At 42.3% G+C, this 21,730-nt stretch overlaps 1 protein-coding gene across 4 annotated transcripts in view; it reads left to right on the top strand.

Moving 5' to 3' along the window:
- Nucleotides 1-21,730, top strand: part of IQCA1 (IQ motif containing with AAA domain 1) — a 155,622-nt gene that overhangs the window by 28,685 nt on the left and 105,207 nt on the right. For all 4 annotated transcript variants that reach the window (XM_070618671.1, XM_070618669.1, XM_070618672.1 and 1 more), the window contains one exon: nucleotides 13,097-13,302. In XM_070618671.1, coding sequence (XP_070474772.1) covers nucleotides 13,097-13,302 — 206 coding nt within the window. The remainder of the gene's footprint in view (nucleotides 1-13,096; nucleotides 13,303-21,730) is intronic.

The following is a 21,730-nucleotide window of genomic DNA, read 5'->3' as shown; positions in this document are numbered from 1 at the left end:
GTGTGCAAAGAGAACAACTTGTCTGTTTTGTATTAAATGTGACTTTCTCCAGTCTGCTTTTTGTCCAAGGACGTCTTTTCTGGGTATTATGTGTTCTATTGAAATTTTACACCATTGAGAAAAATATGGATTCAATTTTTAAAAGAATGATATTTTCTGTTCTCTGGCTGATAACCATAAAAATCCATTTCCCCAAATCCATGAAATGTTTCAACTGAATATATTTTCCACTCTACCACTAACTAAGATATTGTCTACTCATTTTAAAATTTCATTTTTCCATTATTTCATCTTGTTACATCATGCCAATGTATAAACCATTGACTTATCTGATCAAAATAGTATTTCTATCTTTATGGGAAGCCTGGCATCTTTCCAGGAACGACGATTTGGTAACTGAAACCAGAATCAGAACAAGAGACATCCTTATACCTTCAATTTCTGACCAAATGTTTCCTTGACCGTTGTCATAGACACTATTTTTTTTGATACTGCCCATTTTAAATATTTATATTCTAAAAATCTACAAAGGAAAATAAACAGTCCTCTAAAAATTCATGTGCAATTACTTTAATTGGCAGAGCCAATGGAGTGGATCAAGTAGGAAACTTAATGAATGTAATACATTTTGCTCTGTGGATCCCTTTGAAATAATTTGTCCTACATTCATGACCACCGTATATTTTATGTTCCCCTGAAGCTATCAGTGTTTGCATTATAATAACACTGGGGGAGCCTTATGAAGGAGGGAGAGCCGTCACTTTGAAATGCATCAGCTGCGTCCTCGGAATACCGTAAAACCGTGCTCACTTGAGAATGCTAACATGAAACACGCTATATTCTAGATTGTTTTTTGGTCAACAAATCAGACTTCTTTCTTATGAGCAAATAACACCAGGGAGGAGCTCGGGTGCCCTGTGCGCACTCCAAGAGGCGTCTCCCTTCCGAGGCTCCATCTGGGGAGGCGGTGCACGCGGTGTCCTGTGCTTCTGGTGCCCTCCGAATTCGTGGGCTCCTCTTTGGGAACTGCTGGCAAAGCCACGACAAGCACAGAATCAAAATGAAACGCTCTTTACGATCACGCTTTCATTTCAACCCCAAACCATGTGTGTCCTCCAGCTTGGTCATGTGTCTTATTCATTACATTTGGTTCAAAAGGATGTTTGATTGTTTCTAGAAATAAATTAGCTCTCCAAAAACAGATTTTCTATGATTCGTGGAGTTTGATTTTGCTTTGTTTTCATTTTACATTACTTTTTAAAGGCAAAAGAGCTGTTGCCCAAGTGTCCCGGGGGGAGGCGGCATCTTAGAAACGAGTGCACGTCTGCATGCACCAGCTCTGAAGGGTTTGCTGCGCCATGTTGATGAAGAACAAGGCATCAGGGATGGCCAACTGGGAACGCACGCCCAGCTTGACCACATGGGCCAGTGGGGGGACTCTGAGTGACACATTCGCCGCCCTCTGAGCGTCAGTTTCTTCTTCTGTAAGAGCAGGAGAGTGCTGCCTATTTTGAAGAGGTGTTAAAGGGCTTCAAGAGAGATTATAGGTCAAGGGGCTAGCCTGGAGCTTGGAATAAGAGACGCCTTCAAGACGTGGTAGCTGATGTGAATCACCTTGGAAAATTACAGTAAGCTGTCGCGATACCGGAGTGATTTCATACAACAGAAAACTATCAACAAGTATGATAACTTTTCTACGTAAGAAAACACAAAATATTTCAAAATAAGTGGTGGCATCAAATACGCATGCACCAATTTCAAAATCTAAAACATCTTGGCCTTTGTTGTTTGCAACTCAGATTTATGAACTTGAAATCGGTTTCTCAAAAACCAGTGAAGTTGGAACAGCCCACAAAGTCTGATCTCTTTGCAGCTACTTTATCCAGCTGCCGGGGGAGAATTCCGAAGGTCCCTGAGACAACAGGGGCTGCTCACACCACCACACACACTCTGTGTGTTGCACCAGAAAAAGGGCTGCAAACCAAGAAAAGCTCTGATCCTGGTCCAGGTACGCATGGAAGGCTCCTGGGAGGAGTGAGAAGATCAGAGCTCGATGTGGGGGGCGCTCCAAATCATCGCTGTGATTTCAAAAGTCTGCTTCGGAGGCTTTGAAAAAGAAGAAAATTCACCATTTCCCTTTCTGTTAAATGGGATTTTTCAATCTAGTTTTTTGGGAACCTTTAGTTGATTTTGCGTTGTTCTTAGTATTATTCACTATTATTGTGCATTATTCTTGTTCCGGGTCTCTAGGTCATCAGAAATTAAATGATGTAAAGAATTGTCTTCCTCACCTTCCCTTTGATCGCCTGGTCCCGGGATTTCTTTATCTACATCCTATGGCAGGACATTTGCCCTTATTTATTTCAGATTAGGGCCCATTACAAAGCCATTTAATGCAGCATGGAGAGGGCTGTGAGCCCATGAACTCTGCAGCCAGCCTGCCCGTGTTCAGATTCTGCTTCTGCCATTTAGTAGCTGCGTGAACGTGGGTGGTGACTCAACTTCTTGGGGCCTCAGTTTCCCCATATGCAAAATGGAGATGGTCACAGCACCAAGCTCATAGATTTGTGTGAAGTCTCAGAGAAACTGCTGTCTGTAATTGCCGCCTTTAAAATAGTGTCTGACACGTTGCACACAGGAAGCACCAGGTCAGCGTTCGCTATTATTTTTCTTCAAATGGCTTATAATCATGGGTTTAGATGCTCAAAAATGCTTATTAAATTGCCATTTTTTACCTTTTTAAGTTAGCCAAGATCCAAAATGTTAACGTCACAATGTTGGCAAGGTGTAGACAAACGGGCTCTGTCGTACATTGTCGGGGGGAGAATAAATCGTGCAACCTCTTTTGCAAGGCAGAGCAACAATATCTATTAAAATTACAAATGTATGTTTAAAAATATATATAATCTGTAATACCCCTAAAAACAGCATTTTCAGACAAAATGTTTTAAGCCAGAAGAAACCTATCAGTGGAGAGATGCAGCAAAGCATAGGGGGTAAGAGCAGAGATTCCGGAAGTAAATGCCTTGGGTCAAAGCCCCAGTCTGCCACTTCCTGACTGTGTGACCCTGGGCAAGTTTCTTGACCTCTCTGTGCCTCGATTTCCTCATATATAAAATGAAGATAATAACAGCACCTTCCCATCAGGCTACTATAAGGAATAAATGAGTTAATATTTTATAAACCACTTAAAATAGTGCCTTGCAAACTACAAGTGCCCTGAAAGTGTCTACTTAAAAACATTTTTAAAGAAAGTAGAACACAAAAGGAGATTAAACTTCTACCACTAATTAATTGATTAATTAGCTCAACTAGACTCTGTTGCAGCCCAGCTCCTAATTAAGCAAATTTTTAAAGCTACTAAAAAATTTTTAGAAGTTAGGCTTGACAGGCTAGAACATTTTTTTGTTCTTTAATAGTTTTGCACCCACTAAAATTGTGGCATCCTAAAATAAAGACCTCCCAGAACTACCACAAGCAGAGGGCAAGAGAAAACCATCGGCTCCGGCTCTCCCTACAATCTTGTTTTCCACTTCTCCCGCTGGGTTCATCTTTATGAGGAGGTACGTTTGTATAAACACATAGATAGATATAGATACATTGCTCTGAAATGAAATGATGGAACAAAATGGGTTATTTTCATGAACTAAGCAACAGCCTCCTCCCCACCCCTCCCACCTCACGCCCACACACAGTCTTGAAATGCACACACACGATCTTGAAATGCACACACACGATCTTGAAATGCACACAGGCGATCTTGAAATGCACACACACGATCTTGAAATGCACACAGGCAATCTTGAAATGCACACAGGCGATCTTGAAATGCACCAACCAAAGAGCAGTTCAGTCCACAGCATGAGGCGGTCCACATGCAAAATCAGAGCAGGAAGCGTGCGCTGCGAGCCCGGAGACCTGACCGAGACGGCCTCCACGTGCTCCTGAGAACATGGACGCACGCTGTGTTCAGGAGGTGCCCCGAGCTAATTCATCTCCACATTGATGACAGCAAGAGATCTCGCGAGACGGTCATGTGCTTGGGAAGGATGCCCTCCCTTCCCCTGGCTCCTCCATCTTCGCCTTTGGTGACAAGAAACCACCCTGAAAAAGCCAAACCCCCCAAGACGACGAGCTTCTTCAAAAGCTGCCAGCGTTACATCACACATTTGCGAGTGTGTTTGTGAGGGATAGATTGAACAGATTTTCATTTGGACGAATGTCCATTTTATCTTACTGATTTGAACCAGGATTTTTAAAGACAAAGGCCATCGAACATTACATAAGCATTTTAAATTAATGGACCATGGAGTCCTATTTCCCCACAAACCCCGGGAAGCATCGTCTTGTGTCCTGTTTTTTACAGCAACATCAATTATTAATATGTATATTTTTGCTGACAGAGGACCTTGCCATAAACGTCGGTTTTGTTATCCAGTTCTGGGTCATTAACTGTGGAAAGCTTGTAAATATAATGGTTTGTTCACATGGGAAGCCTTCATTAAGATGCATTATTCTACAGCTGATGTATTTCAATATATGGTATATTATGGTGTTCTCTATTTCCCTTTAATATTCGTAATTTATTTTTAAATGAGTTGCTGTTTATGTGGTGAGTTAACGAATTTGAATTCCTTATGACCAAAGTTGCCAAAGAGGAAAAGATGTTTTAGCCCAAAGGAAAAGCTGCTCATTAACATAGGACCTAAATATATTATAACCTTTAAATTCAAGAGCAACTAGAGAAAGAAGCTATAAATGACCCCAAATGTATTTTTGTCAGAAAAAGGCTATATGAAGAAACACGCATGAATACACACATATTAACAGCACAGCATGGCATAATAGGAAAAACACAGAACCGAAAATCGGGAAACCTTGTTGCTGGCATCTTCATTAACGCAGAGTGATTTGGGAAAGTCATTTCGTTATGGGACCTCGGTGTCCTCATCTGTTCAATGGGAGTCATGTCCTCATTTCTACCTCAAAGATGGGTGTGAACTGAGTAAGGAAATGTAGAGAAAGAATGTGCACGACAGAGAGCCATGTCAATGGGGTGATTGGGAAAATCTGAAAGCGGAGAGATTTCTGAAATATAGTTTGTATGTCTATGAAAGAAATAAGCTGTAAATTACCATAAGAACAATGTAATGGGAGGGGAAGCAATATCGTGTGATTCATTGGTAGAGAATCGTAACATTAGTACAAGCCGTCAAAACGTTCCTCAGAGGTGAATTTGGGTCATTTGGCCTAGAGATCCATTTTCACATCTTCATGAAAACGGTCAATTTTAAAAAAATTGTTGGAGAGATTAGATAAAAATCTCTATGTGAATTATAAACTATTATTTCATACATTTAAAATGTAAACACTAGGAATAAAACACATTACCTGGAAGATGTAAGAATTGGATACTTTTTTAAATGATTAAGTAAGGGAAATTCCCACCTGTTTTGACACAAGATACATAATATAAGGCATTCCTTTGGGTGCCCGTATAGTGAGACCATTTAGATCATTTGTAACATTGTTCTTGAAAATCATCTATGATTCTCATTCTGGATTCTCTTTTAAAGTAGTTATAGAGATTTTTCCTATAGTAAAAGTTGTACCTTTTCATCATACTAAACTTAGACAATTGGCTTATTTCCTTAGACTTTCTAATGCATATTTTTGTAAAGTATTATATGTGTGACTTTCTTTTCATCTTTTTTCCCTTGACTTTATGTCATTAAGCAGATGCTGTGTTCTAACAGAATCTCGATTGTGGTTTCAAGTTGAGAAATCACACCCCCAGAGGTTCATAAGTACTTCTAAGAGAGAGAGAGTGTGTGTGTGTGTGTTTGCAATGCATACTTGTTACATTTAACTATTTCATCCATTTGGAATTTATTTTAGTAGATGACATGAATTGACTCTGTAAAGATTATCTCTTTTGTTCCAAGTTGGTGATTTAAATTTACAATCTTACTAATGTCTTTTGTAAATAAGGCAAAATTTGAGTTTTGTCATATACTTGTTTGGCAGCTTTTGAAACGGACTTGAACGTTTTCCTCTTATCCCTGAACTTTCTTTATACGGTAGCCCCCTAGCATCCCTGGGTGTCCCCAGTTAGATGTCAGTGCACCTGGTGCAATGACAAGTCACAGTAACACCTATGTGAGCATGCTCTGAGCTCACGCTCGGTGCCAGGCTCTGGACAGGGCTTTACGTGGACGGTTCCATTCAGTCTTCACAGTCTAACGCTGTTCCCATCTTAGAGAGGAGGAGACTGAGCCTTGAGGGAGTCGATGCCGTGTACAAAATCACAGAGGTAGCAAGTGGCCAAGCCAAGACTTAAGCTCAGGCATCCTGCCCCAAATCCCAGAGCATGGCTCAGATAAACTATGGCTTGTTTCCTGCCTCTTCCATTTATTTGCCAGCTGTGTGAATTTGGGAAAGTTAATTCACCTCTCTGGTTTATCACGTTATATGAAAATAGTACTTGCCTGGCCGGATTTTTGTAAGGGTTAAGAGATTATTTCTGTAGAGTGAGTGTGCACAGTAGAAGTGATACCTGCATCTTCTTCTTTGATTCCTTTTTTTAAGCATCTTCTTCGCTATCTCCTTCTCCTCCCCCGCATTCCTCCTACTTCTCACCTTTCTCCTCCTCGTCCTCTTGCTTCCTCTTCGTCATCATCATTTTAGGCTTTGCAGGCCGTACGGTCTCTGTCACAACTATTCAACATTGTCACTGTAGTGTGAAAACAGCCATAGACAATATTACCTGAATGGGCAGGGCTGTGTTCCAATAAAACTTTATTTACAAAACGTGCAATGGGACAGTTTTGACCTGTGGGCTGTAGGTTACCCACCTCTTCTCAGGAGCAGTCCGTGTTTCCTTAAACCTGGATAATTATCAGACTCATCTGAAGATTTTCCAAAACCACTAGTTTCTCGTTCTTCTTCGCCTCCAGGATGGAACTAGGAATCTGTATTTTTTAGTAGCTCCCCAGAATTTTGAGGAAAAAAGAGAATTTGGAAAAAAATAACTCGCTAGTATATTTGAGGATATGTTACATCTAAAAAAATTCCCTCAAAGTGACCAGGAAAAACAGGAAAGGAGCAAATATAAAATAAGAAAAAATTCTAGGAAAATAAAAGCATGCTCAAAAAAAAAAACTGGTAATAACCCTCTTAAAATTCTAATCAATGGACATGACTGGAAGCCAGATAAGTTCTGGAAGATAAAGAAATCTCCTATAACATATTGCAAATAGGTAAAGGGGAGATGGAAAACATGAGAAAACTTCAGCTCAATCTGGGGGTCTGGCATTTAGCTAATATTTGTTGTGGAGACAGAAATGGAAAAAAAATAATGGGAGGAAAATTTGCAGAGAAGATATAGTGGACCCACCAAATGGAAAATATGATGAATGAAGAAATGCCCACACCTGGATGCATTTGGATGAACTTTCAAAACTTGTAAAGCATCCTGGGAGTGAACAGCTTATCTATAAAGGAACAGCACTTAAATTTCCAACAAACTATTCACTGGCGTCTCTGTGTTTTAGAAGACGTATCCTTCATGGTTGCTATGAAACTGCCATTCAAGTAGAAGGGGACAAATGAAGACATCTTAGAAATGCAAGTACTTAGAATATTTATGGCAGACCATATCCACTCTGAAAGTTACACTCAAGGATATGCTTCAGCAAAATGAAAACTGAGTATGAGAAAGAAAAAGAAGACTAAACAAAGAAACTAGAACAACTTATGGTTAAATTTAAATAGTTATTGATTAAAAAAATTAATCACAGTCTGTGATTATAGTATGAAAGTTTGGGGGGAGAATAGTGAACACATGCAGAGGTCCCAGCCTTGCTCAAGGAAATTGCGTAGATACTGATGAATTCTAGACATGGATAGAAATATAGGTGTTAATTAACATGTTGAAAATTTAAGAATACTGGCAGAAAATTAAAAATAAGATGCATAATTTGTAAACCACTCCATGACAAGAATGATTAAAGCTCATTCCACAAACCCAACAGAAGGTAGGAAAGGAAAAACAAGCAAGTGTATTCAACAAGAAAACATAAGAGGGTAGGATTCTCTCCAAATATTTTATCCTCATAAATGAATAAAATTCCTCTTTTCTATAATTCTCAGATTGCGTTTTTCAAAAGCCAGTTATACGCTATTGACAGGAGAGAGACTTCAAACATGTTGATGCTGAAAAAATCATAACAAAGAAGCGTGAGTTGTGTTAGGGGGTTTTGGTTAACTCCGCAGAGGAAATACGCACGTTTATCTTGCTCTTTCTGCGCAGTGGGGAGTGAGCGAGGTCCTGTTCTGAAAGGGAGGATTAACAGGAGGTCCATATTCTCAGCAGTGGGACCACCAGCTCTCTTCCCCTGCTTGGCTCCTAACTCTCAAGCAGTCATGCTTATATCTCTTAGGAACAGACTGGAGGATTTCTGTCGACAGAAACTGAGCAGCTCCAAAGAAAGACATTCAGATACTGATATTCAGATTCCTCCCATAAAGCAGCTGTGTCCCCACCAGTCAGCAACCCCCTTACACAGCTACCAGACAGCTTTGGGTGCCTCTCTCCTAAATAAGGGTGGACAACAAAGGTCACCAGACCCTTAGGAAAGACAGAGACCAAAATCAACCAACAGAAAAGAAATTGGAAAAAAAACCAATATGAGGGAAAAATAAAAAGCAAAATCCTAAAGGTAATAATAACCTTAGAGAAATAAAAGAAGATTATTGAGTCCAACAATTAGAACCTAATGCTGAAAAAAGAGAATCAAAGAACAAGAAAGAGCTATTGAAAAGTAAAAATATAGTAGTAGAAACTTAAAAAATAAAAAAAACAACAAAGTTGAAAGAGAAAGTTCAGAAAATAGCAAAGTGACAAAGGGAAGGATGAGGGATGTGTGTAAAGAAAATTGCAGGAGTTCCAGGAAAAAAAAAGAACTAAGGAAATAGAGGAAGGATATTGTAAAGAAATAATAAAAGAACATTCCTTATAATGATCTGGGTTTTCATATTTAAAGTGGTCCCTGGTTGCTTCCATATCTTGGCTATTGTGAATAACGCTGCAATGCGTGTGAGGGTGCAGTTATGTCTTGAAGACCCCATTTTCAATTCCTTTGGATATATGCCCAGAAATGGAATTGCTGGAACATATGGTAGTTCTATTTTTAATTTGTTGAGGAAATTCCATACTGTTTCCATAATGGCTGCACCAATTTACATTCCCACCAACAGTGTACAGGGTTCTGTCTTCTCCACGTCCTCACCAACATTTATCTTTTGCCTTTTTGATAATAGCCATTCTAACTGATGTGATATCTCATTGGGGTTTTGATTTGCGTTCCTCTGACGATTAGCGACGTTGAGCACTTTTTCATGTACCTGTTGGCCACTTGTAGGTCTTCTTCCAAAAAATGTCTATTCGGATTCTTTGTCCATTTTTTAGTCAGGTTATTGAGTCGTATAAATTCCTTATATATTTTGGATATCAACCCTTTATCAGATATATTATTTACATATATTTTCTCCTATTCTGTAAGTTTCTTCTGTTGTTTTCACTCTATTGATTGTTTCCTTTGCTGTGCAGAAGGTTTTTAGTTTAATCCCCCTTGTCTGTTTTTGCTTTTGTTGCCTGTGCTTTTAGCGTCCTATCCAAAAATTCCATGCCAAGATCAATGTCAAGAAGCTTTTTCCCTTTGTTTTCTTATAGTAGTTTTATGTTTCCAGGTCTTATGTTCAAATCTGTAAGCCATTTTGAGTTGACGTTTGTATATGGTGTGAGGTAAGGATCCAAGTTCATTCTGCATGTGCGCATCCAGCTTTCCCAACATCATTTATTGAAGAAACTAACCTTTCCCTATTGCTGTGGTCTTAGACTTGGGGGATGTGAGACAACTGAGGAGGCAGTTATTTGAGGTTTTAAAATTATGTGCATGTAAAACGAGTACACACAAAGGACACATACATACACACAACGATGGAGGTTATTCCACAGTGACACAGGAGCTAAGTACAACTGAAAGAGCTTCCAGAGGCCAACCCTGGGACAGCTTGAACAACAAAGTAGTAAAGTAGTATTGTCTTGTAACCCAAGGTATAAAATAAATATCCTTGAGTCCATACTGATATAAATAAAAGACTGAATAAATTAATAAATGTGGGAGCAGAGACAAAACCTGAGAGTGGGAAACCTGACAGCTATTTCCTCGGCCAGGTGATCAAGGTTAACAGCGTCATAAATCACGTTGATAGTGTGTACCCTTGATATGAGGTGATGAAAAGGCACTTTACCTCTGTGCTTCCTCTCAATAACCCATGACCCAAGTCTAATCACCACCAAATAGAGCTGGGTGTCAATACGCAGTCATGTGTCACTTAAGGATGGGGACACATTCTAAGAAATGGGTCATTAGGCAATTTCGTCATTGTTTGAACATTACAGAGTGTAGCTACACAAACCTAGATGGCATGGCCTACTACACACCTAGGCTACATGGTTCTAATCTTATGGGACCACCATCGTATATACAGTCTGTCGTTGACTAAAATGTCGTTATATGGTACATGACTGTAATTGGTTTCCTTTATCAATTTATGTATTTTACTTTTATGCATTTGCAAACATTATTTTGAGAAGTAATCAATCCATAGGCTTCACCAGACAAAGGTCTCTGAGACACAAAAAAGTTAAGAGCCACTGCTCTGTATAAAGGATTTGTAGATTTGCTAATTCTTCTACACATCTCTTACCCACAGCCTGCCTTCTCTTTCCACTTCAGTGCCTTGGCTTATGTTTTCCCCTTTTCCAAGAAGAGGAAATTACTTTTATGCTTCTGAGTCAACAAACATCCTTCAAGGTTAGCTTTGCCCTAGAGTCTGAGCACTCTTTGACGATTCCACATCACATAGCCTCTTTGGGAAGGAAGGCTCACAGAAGCTGGACCATGGGTAGGATGCACATGACCAATGAGTGATGAGAGGACCTTCTAGGACAACTGAGTTCTAGTCTTGGATGCATGCAGTGGTGGGCTGGTAATACTTAACTATGGCTCTTCAGAAAAAATATATGATATCTATTCATACCTAATTTATTATAATTCCATTGATATAAGGATGTGGACACAGTTTACAAATAACAAAATATATACTGCTCTTTGTTGCAAATTCCACATAGCCATCAATTCTCACAGAAGGCTTTACTGGATTTTTCTAAACTCTTGGATCTGTTGTCAGCCTGTGGTTGTAATTGACGAATGTCATTCTGAGATGAATGATGATTGATATTTTTATTTGCCTTAATGAGCAAGGTGAAACAACAAAGTGTATATCAGAATTTCACTCATTCATCACTTTTTAAAATTGGGCACTCCTTTGCTGAATCAGATTACAGTATTTGAATATTGGAAGACTATTTCCTCAAATGTTTGTGATAGTCACAATATAACTGATACAGACATGGCACGTTTTTATGTTTCTCTGCATTATTATTTTTCTACCATTTTCTTAAGTCTAGACAATGAAATCACAACAATACATGAAGTCTTGATTAATAGTGTTTGCTAATTTCCATGGTGTAAATATTCTCACCACAGCCAACTTGAAGCTACTAACCTGAATGAACACAGTGGGGAAGATACGCACTGTAGCACGCCGTTATACAATATCTTCAACGTAGAGATACAACAGATAGAAATAATGTCGGGAGCATAGGTGATCATAAAATCCAGTAAAAATAATTAGGAAGTGATGAGTTTTGAGCATTGATAACTTTTGTTCTTAATATAACTTGTTTAAGTATAAATTTATATAATTTAGCATTTTTAAATGGCTGTTAATTTAGCATTTTGGCAACCAGCTTGCACAATTTCTGAAAATGTATCTGTTGGATCTCACACGCCATTGCGGGTTGGTCCAGCACACCACTGGATTTGCCCTTCTTTTGCTACATGACCTGGACTGAGTCTCTGAACTCCTTAGGGCTCGGTATCTTTATCTGTAAAGGAGAACCATCCTTCAACTCTCATACCTATGATTCCAGGCAGCACCAGCTCCATACGTGATTTTCTTCTCCAAGTTCCTCTTATTCTTTCCATCCAAATCCACAATATAGACACTTACAGATTACCTGACATTGTTCCCTATTATGACGTGCATTACTCATCTGCTGCCAACTTCATTTCTTTAGGGATTCCAAAGAACAAGAATTATGTCTCCAAGTGATTCTGTATTTCCTCTTACCACAGGCCTCCACAGATGCTGGCCCAGTGCTAAACATCTATAGTTGGTCCTCAATAGCCAGATATTTTTTGACTTACTGGTCAGCAGATTTTGAGAAAGAACATTCTTTTTCTTCTTCTTCTTCTTCTTCTTCTTTTTTTGGTGAGGAAGATTGGCCCTGAGCTAACTTCTGGGCCAATCCTATTCTATTTTGCATATAGAATGCCACCACAGCATGGCTTGATGAGTGGTGTGTAGGTCCGCACCCAGGATCCAAATCTGTAAACCCCAGGCCACGGAAGCGGAGTGCACAAACTTAACCACTATGCCACCGGGCTGGCCCCAGAATATTCTAGTAATAAGATGTAATATCAGTGTGAATATCTAGAGTCAACAGAGAATTTCCTTCTTTGGAGGTCTGTAACAATAGAACAGATATTTTCAGGGTTGATTTTGGTGGTTTTTCTTGAAATCAGAGCAGCCAAACTCTTTTCACCAGCTCTTGCTTCAAATACTTTCTTACTCTATATTCTTTGCTCTCCCACCAGCCAAGATTTGGAAAAGCTTAATTTTCTGTAGTTTGAATGATTTTTTTAAAAAGGTCTATTGAATATGCGTTTTTCAAGCTAACTCCCCCCCTCAGCCCGATTCTGGGCAACGGTATAGAGTGATGGCCAGCCCTCCGCCCCATGGTGGTGAATCACTCCTTCAGACTTTCCTGCCGGGCCGGATTCCTTTGTTCCGGAGCCTTTGGTAAGACACCATTGAAGATACAGATGTCTTTCAATAGTGTCTAATATTTTTTTGCCAGCTCTGTAACCTTTATGATCTCAAATCTTTTTGCTTCTCTTTTCAGAATCCACCTCCTCTGTTTAATAAAGTCAGCGCTACAATAATCCAGGCCGAAAAGGTGATCAGCCTGCGGAACGAGGTGCAGAGCCGGCATGAAGAGGACTACAAAGAGGCTCTGATCACAATCAAGGACAGCCTGAAATTAGTGGAAGGCACAGACATCAAGGAGAACCTTCAAGACCAGATCCGGCACTGGTTCATCGAGTGCAGGTGAGCCTGAGCCCCGCGAGGATAGCCCCCGGCGGGGTCTTCTGTAGTGGTTGAGATTCTTGTATGTTTTTAAGCACAGAAGCGTGTTGATACAGAGTCTTGAGCATTTTTGTTTTCATTTTAGAGAAGTGAAATGTCAAGGCTAAGAATTCAGGGACTAATTTTTTTTGAGTGAAATTACTGGTATCTTTTTTAAAACGACAGTCTGTACGATGCTTCTCAGACCACATGGAACTGGGCATCATGGGTGGATGATACAGCCCCACAATGGGAGGATTTCACGGGCCAGGTCTGTCCAAAAGCCAAGGAATGCAGCCACAAGCAGGTCGTGCCGCCCTTCCTTTCTGGGCTTTGGCCGGCCTCTCTGCTTATAAGAGGCTGGAGATCTTCAATCATGGTCCCTGACTGTCATAATCCTTTGAGGCCAGCTGCTGACTCCGGGACCTGACACCTGGCCCCCAGGCCTCCTTGAAATGAGGGGTGCATAGCAGTTATGGGAACAAGCCCGGGCCTTCCTGGATTAAGGGTCTTCTGTAATGCTCTTACATGAAATGATAAGTGATTTAAAGCTTGTTTACAAGGGATGGTTTCTGAAAGGTATACTTTATCAGAGAAGCACACACAGGAGAACAAACACGTCGTAGGTAACCCGATCAGAGCAGCTTCAAACTCTGTTTTATTTCAAGTGAGGAAGGAAAGAGGGCAGACGGTGTGACCAGCCCCAGAGCCATGGAGGCCAGAGCTGGCCATCCGTTTTCTTTAATGGTCACGTTAGGTCCAGAGATGCCCAAACACCAGCTTCGGTTGGCTCATCAGGACCAGAGAATTTAATCTGCTGGCAGTAGAAAATCAAACTTCCTCTCAAAAATTACATTACAAGATGTTTGTATCTGTGGTAGGCAGCCTGTGGTTTCTGCCATGTGCCTCCAGTCACTGGGCACCTGCAATCCAGGCCTGTCGTTTCTGAGCCCACTGCCTCTGAGGTACTGGCTCCCTCAGGATGCTGATGTGCCCCGGAGCACAGGTCTCAGGGGACAGGTGGCTCTCTCAGACCCACATCCACAGGTCCTCTCCTCCTTGGCACCATCGAACCCCCTCACCATGCTGCACACACAGGAAGACACGCACAGATGTTCCCACATGCTCGTCAGCCACTCTGGGGTTTCTGCCAGGGTCTCAACCATCACCCTCCTTGGCTGAGACCCTCAGAGGGTGGGGCTTACAGCCTCAGGTGCTGTCCCCACTTGTCCACCTTCTTCTCCCTTCCCCCACCCCTCTACCTCACTAGCTTCTTGCACAAGTCGAGACTCTTTATGAACCCCATTCTCAGTGCTTCCTCCCGGATGCCTGCCTGTCTCCTCCTTGACCTCTGACAGCGCCCCCCAGTCCTCCTGCAGGCAGTTCACATGATGATTAAGAGCACAGACTGGAGCCTTGCTCCCCAAGGATTGGCTGTGTTGCCTTGGACAAGGCGGTTACCTTCTCTGGGTCAGTTTTCTTCATCTGTGACATGAGGACAAGACTCATACCTACTTCGTGGGATCGTTAAGACTCGCAGAGCACCTCGACCTCCGTACGGCCATTGTTCTTCCTACCATACTGTGACCATCTGCTCATTCGTGCGCCCCCTCCCCCAAAGAAACAGCAAGCCCCCATAGGACCGTGCCTTCTGCTGAGAAGAGAAGAGTGGTCTCGAAATTTCACACATAAGCAGTGAATTGTGCAAGCTAACAGTATTGCTGTTTTTTGTTCTGATCCAATTACGTAATTGTATCTGGAGGAAAGACACTGGGGATGATTTGGTGCAATCATGGAAATTTAGGTAGAGAGGCATTGTGTCAAAAGAACTGAGTCTTCTCAGTCCGTCACCTTGGTTTCTAATTCAAACCTTCATTTTGGTCTTGAGGAGGGTGACGTGCCCTGGGTTCATGAACCTCCGTTATTGGGAACTTCTCTCCCTTTCTCAGGACTTCAGAGAATAGGTGTCCACAAAGAGACCTTCCATAAATGAAATGATTCTTTGCTTTTACATAGATGATTTTAAAATCCAATTTATTGTTCGGTGACAAAAACCAAGTTGAAAGTGCTGTGTCCAATTATGACCCTGCCTAAGTTAAAATATATAACATATACACATACATAGACATACGTATATATATTCATATGCACATTTAATTTATTAAGTATGTTTGTATACGCATGGGAAATTTCTGGAAGGCTGCACGGGAAGATGTTAGCACAGCTGCCTCTGGGGACCAGAGAGTGTCATGTTCTTCTGTACTGTTAGAAGTCTTTTTTTTTCAGTGTCTTATTTTTATAATAAAAAGGCGAGTTCAAATTATATTATAAGAAAGACAAGCAATCAACCTGGGATAATCCAAAATAAACATTTTACATTTTTAAAACATCCTAGTTTTAGAAAAGTAGATTAACGCAATTCCTTCATAACCCGCTCTTGGAAGTCGTCTCTTGGGAAAGGCAGAGGGAACCGTGAGGCTGGCAGTCAATGGGGGTTGTTTCCCCCGACCTGAGGGCCTGGGAGGGTCAGGAGAGGCTTCTCAGGCCCTGGTGTCGCCTGGAGCGGCCCCTTCTGCTGTTTCAGAGGTCGTGTGGCTTCCTCTGACAGTAGACCCAGGCCTCGCTGGCCAGTCCTCTAGAGAACGCTTCATCCTGATGCTTCTGACCGGGCAGTTTGGGGGCCAAATCAGAGCAGCTGCCGTGGATCTGCCGTGTGAAACGCACGGAGATGGAAAGATTCCTCTTTTTGAAGTAATGGAAGGTCGAGGGCAAATTTATTTTCATAATTGGATTACATTTATCTGATTGACTTTGACAAAGTCCCTTTCCTTGCTTTTTTAAATCAAAGACAAATAAAAAGTAAATATTGTCTTTGAAACATGAAACATGGTCCATCCTCAGGATAAATTCCACAAGGACACACGACAACTTAAAAAATTCCTACACGTCACAATTCATATATGTTCCCACAACTGAGAATACCTATTCTAAGCTCATTTAATCAATACTTAAGAGTTGCCAAAAGGGGTTATGCTGGAATTTGGTTTTTTTTTTTTTTTTTTAAAGATTTTATTTTTTCCTTTTTCTCCCCAAAGCCCCCCGGTACATAGTTGTATATTCTTCGATGTGGGTCCTTCTAGTTGTGGCATGTGGGACGCTGCCTCAGCGTGGTCTGATGAGCAGTGTCATGTCCGCACCCAGGATTCGAACCAACTCAACACTGGGCCGCCTGCAGCGGAGCGCACGAACCTAACTGCTCGGCCACGGGGCCAGCCCCTGGAATTTGGTTTTTAAGTCCATTTTAAAATTATTTTAAAGGAAGTATTTTTTCCCAATGTTAAAAGTGATATAAGCTCATTGTAGAAAATTCACAAGATAGAGAAGAGTTTAAAGAAGAAAATTAAAATCATCTATAATTTCAGCATACAGAGATAGCTATTGTAAAAATTTTTGGAAAAGTTCCTTCTAGTCTTTTTCTCTCATATATATATTTTAATGACAGTTTTATTAATTCTTTTTCTATTTTTTGATTTAACATTGGATTTTCCCATGTCCTTAAAATATTTTCCAAAAGATATTTTTAATGATTGCTTAACATTCTATTGCATGGATGCACTAGTTAATGAATTTATTATTACCTTTTTAATCTTTTGTCAAATCTATAAGAGAAAAAATGCTATTTCAGTAACTTTTAATTTGCATTTATTTGATTAATAAGGAGGTTGAAATCTTTTGGGTTTTTGTCAATAGCCTTTCTTCTTCTGTGAACTGCCCTGTCATTTATCTGCTTCCCTTTGTGATGTCTTTTTTTTCAAGTGATCTCTAAAATGTAGTTATATGTATATTACTGATGCTAAAGCTTTTTTTGATGTATGATTGCAATAATGCCTTCCAAGTTATCATTTGCCTTTTATTTTTGTACTGACCTATAGGAAAGCTAGAAAGAGAGAGAAAGAAAGAGAGAGAAGGAGAGAAATAATACAGCCGCTAGGAATCCATTGCCCAGTTCCTGCTAACTGCACCCTGGCCGGCCCTGTGCCCTGGGCATCGCTGCTCTGAGCCTCATGCTGGCCGTCTGTGAAAGGCAGTGATGGTACAGTGACTGTGGGGATTAAGTGAGATGGTGCAAACGAAATCCCTGGGTCCCACGAGGTTCTTGTTGAAGTTATGAATTTTATAGGTATCTTTCCTATTTTAAATGAGATTTTCTCCAATTATTATTTCCTGTTATTATCCATTGTAGACTTTTATGTAATTTGCACCATCACGTTCCAGAACTCTCAAATTAGTTCTCATGGTTTTCAGATGATGCTCTTGGATTTTCTTGGCTGTGGAGTCACGGTGACAACGTGGCTGATACTTTCTCCCGTCCCAATGGCCACACTCTGTCATCTCTGTCCTGCCCAGTGGAGCAGAGGGAGGCGCCAGGCTCTCAGCTATGCACCCTTACGCCCCCTCCTCAGGTGTGTTTCCCTTTGCTTCACATCATGCCCTAGGGGCCTAGAATCTTCTGGATAGCGTGGCGGTTGTGTTTACTGTCCTTTGTACAGCCTGAACTATTTGAAATAGCTGTTTTTGTCAAATATTGCAGTCCTGAAAACATGATTTCAGTTGCTGGGCGTTCCCGTTGCTCATCGAGCCAGCACCAACTTCTACTCAGCTTTCGGTCCCTCCTTGTACCCCCTGAGTCCTAACTCAAACATGGGGCTCGTTCCCCATAACTCACCACTGGCCGCCCTTGTCGTTAGAACCATTTCGGTGATTGGATGCTGTAGGTGTGTATTCAGTAATAGCGATAATAATAGAGGCTAACATTTATTGGGCACTTTTTCTGGACTAAGAATTCTAAGTGCCTTATGCATAATTAATTTAATGCTTGTGTTAATTTCCTAGCCAGCCCTGATAGTCCAGTGGTCACGATTTGGTGCTCTCACTGCTGTGGCCCAGGGTTCATTTCCCAGTCAGGGAACCACACCACCTGACAGTCAGGTGTCGTACTGTGGCAGCTGAGTGTTGCTGTGATGCTGAAAGCTATGCCACCGGGATTTCAAACACCAGCAGGGTCACCCATGGTGGACAGGTTTCAGTGGAGCTTCCAGGCTAAGGCAGACTAGGAAGAAGGACCTGGCCCACCCTCTTCTGAAAAAACTGGCCATGAAAAGCCTATGAATAGCAGCGAAGCATTGTCTGATATAGCCCTGGAAGGGGAGAGGATGGCGCAGAAAGACAGGGCAGGGTTCCGCTCTGCTGTCCCCAGGGTGGCTAGGAGTCTGAATCCACTCAACAGGGCACGAACAGCAAGTGAATTTGCTATTGCTGCTGTAACAAATTACCACAAACTTGGCGGCTTCGACCAATAGAAATTTATTTTCTCCCAGTTCTGGAAGTCAGAAGTCTGCAATCAAGGCATCAGCAGGACTGTGTGCCCTCCAAAAGCTCTGGAAGAGAGTCTGTTCCTCGCCTCTTCCCACTTCTGGAGACCGCCAGCATTCCTTGGCTTGTGGCCCCGTCGCTCCAGTCTCTGCCTCTGGGGTCACATGGCTTCCTCCTATTCTGTGTGTCTGAGCTCCCTCTGCTTCTCTCTTCTGAGGATACTTATGACTGCATTTAGGGCCCACCCAGATAATCCAGAATAATCTCATCTGAAGATTCTAAATGTAATCTCATCTACAAAGACTCTTTTTCCATCTAAGATAACATTGATAGGCTTCAGGGATTAGGACCCAATATTTTGGGGGGCCCTTATCCAGCCTACTACAACCCTCAGCAACCCCACGAGATAATCGCTCTTCTCCCTTTCATTCACTGATATCATTCGTGATGAGGGACAAAACTAAGGGAGTTTGTGTTACTCTAGACCACCGCTGTCCAACAGGACTTTCTGTGGTAGTGGAAACGGTGGATCTGCACTGTCCACTCTAGTAGCCACTAGCCACGTGGGGCTATTGAGCACTTGAAAGGGGGTTAAGGTGACTGAGGATCTGAATCTTTAATTTAGTTTTAATTAATTTAAGTTTAGATAGCCACATGGCTACCATATTGGACAGCACAATGGTGCTACCATATTGGTGGTGGCTACCATATTGGACATTGACAGCACAGTCGTGGGGACACTTGTTTTCAGAAAATGTCTTGCTATACTGCTATTTCTCTTGGCTTGGGAGCTGTCACAAACGGTCATCTAAGTTCCCAGATCCGTAGATGAGCTTCAGTTTAAAGCATCATCAAAGAGTCTTGGGAGTGCCTCATCCGACCCCTTGGGGCTGTATGTGAGAGCCCTGAAGGCCGGGTAGGCTGCCTGCCCCCAGTCAGTCCATAGGAAGGCGGGCTCTGTTTGCTGAAGATTCAGCAGTCCCTTCCTTGTTTCCCTCACCGGCATCAGAGCCACTGAGTGGCTGTCAACTCAGAAACCCAGGGCTGATCCTAGGCCTTTGGGTCTTTGCAAAGTGCCCAGTTGTGGGGCATTGCCATTTCTCCCCACCTACATTTTGTCCCTTACTTTGTTGAAACTATGCCTGACGTCCAGCTCATCCTTCAATCCAGAGAGAAGGAAGACCCCCAAATAGGGTGACGGCTCCAGCAGTGGCCCATTGGCATCTCTCCTCTGACCTTAGCAGACTCCTGTTAATCCATGTCATCTTAAGGAATCTGAAAGTGATGTAAATTAGGTCACCTTTTTTCCATTTTATAAACCAACACACAATCAATTGGAACTGATGGTTAAGAGGAAAGAGCAGGGTGAGCTTGGCTGGGAATTAAAATGCCACTGCCTTTTAATCTTATGATGTGATGGTATCTATTATCTATAAGAAACAAATACAATATAAATGCCACACACACACACACAGGAGTAGAGATCCCAGAGCCAGGCTGCCTGAGTTCAGATGCTAGCTCCAGCTCTTACAGGCTGTGTGACCTTGAACCAGTGACTTAACCTCTCTGTGCCTCCATTTCCTCATCTAAAAATGAAGATATTAATAGTACCTACCTCATAGGGCGGATAACAGATTAATACCTAAAAGCCCTTAGAACAAGGTGTGGCGCATGATACACCCATATAAGAATTATTTTAAGCATATAGGAAGGCCAACACGTTCTCAGACACACAATTTGCAGTTTGCATTCCTGGATCTGCGAGCTTTATATTCGCAGGCATGAGCATCTTTTCAAAATGCTGCATTTTCAATCTACAGGAGAGGCCGCGGTGGAGGCAGGCAAGGAGGGCCGCAAGGGCTGGGGGTGGGGATAAAGCTGAGGGGACAGTCACAGGGCAGGCAAACAAAAAAGACAGGATGGAATGTGCTAAGTCTCCCCGGGCGGGGGCGGGAGCGGCCTGTCTCCAGATCGCAGGAAGACGTCTCGGAATGCTTGGTTCATTTGTTCTCATTTTTAAAATTAAGCTGTAATTTAAATGCAGTAAGATCCGCCCTTTTGTGTACAGTTCTGCCAGTTAAGCTTTGTGATTCGAAGGTGTGTGGACCTGGGGACACCTCCAGACTCCTTGTCTCTCGCTCCCCAAGTTTATGCCAATCTAGGGCTCCGGGAACTTTCCCTGGAGGGGACAGTAGGACTAACCTGGACGGTACTCCGTGCCCAGTAGAGCTTCCGGCGATAAGCAGGAGTTTCCTGAGGGTGAGGAGTGTATTTGGAGCGAGGCAGAACTTCGGAGAAAGGCAAGTGTCACCTATGCGCAGAAGGCTGCACGCGAGTCTCTCCCCACTCCAGCCCCCGCCCGCATCTCCCAGGCCCTCGGGCCTCCACCAACTCCCATCGCTAGTGACTCCTTCAGAAGCTGGGCCTTTCTTCTGGATCTCTCCGCGGCTCCTGCAAGAGGGACCACACTCGGGGCTTCCCATGGATGCTCTTCCAGGATCCCCAGGCTGAGAAAGGTTGAGCCGCTTTCCCAGGATTCGTGACTCATGAGAGAGGGCGGGCTGGAATCCACACTCAGGTGTCTTGATTCCAAAATACCAAGCTTTTCTCCTTGTTCCAAGCATTCCAGGAGCAGAAGCCTTGTCCTTGAGACTCCATGTGCAGTAAGCATTCAGTGTCATTTTGTAGGAAAAGATGGCAGTTGCCCAAGGCTATGTGGCTTGTTGGGTACCAGAGGGAAGCCCAGGGCTTTCCTGCTTCCTGCTTTCTCTTTCCCCTCCTTCTAAGCATCTTTAGCCAGAGCGTGGTGATGGTTCCGTGTAATAAAAGGGAGAAAGAGAGAGAGGGGTCATGGGATTTGAGAAAGCTGGCTTGCTCCGGTCGCTGTAGAGATGACAAAGTGGACTCAGAGAAGTCAGACAAGTTGGCTAAAAACTTGGCTGGTTACTGTCAGAACTAAAACCCGGGTGAGTGAAGACTTTCTGAAATGTGAGCGTTGTGTAAAACCGGAAGCGGCTCTCAAGGAAAGGCTCAGAAT

The sequence above is a fragment of the Equus przewalskii genome, chromosome 5, assembly GCF_037783145.1.
Source record: "Equus przewalskii isolate Varuska chromosome 5, EquPr2, whole genome shotgun sequence".
NCBI lineage: Eukaryota > Metazoa > Chordata > Mammalia > Perissodactyla > Equidae > Equus > Equus przewalskii.
This window is presented reverse-complemented; position numbering and strand designations above follow the sequence as displayed.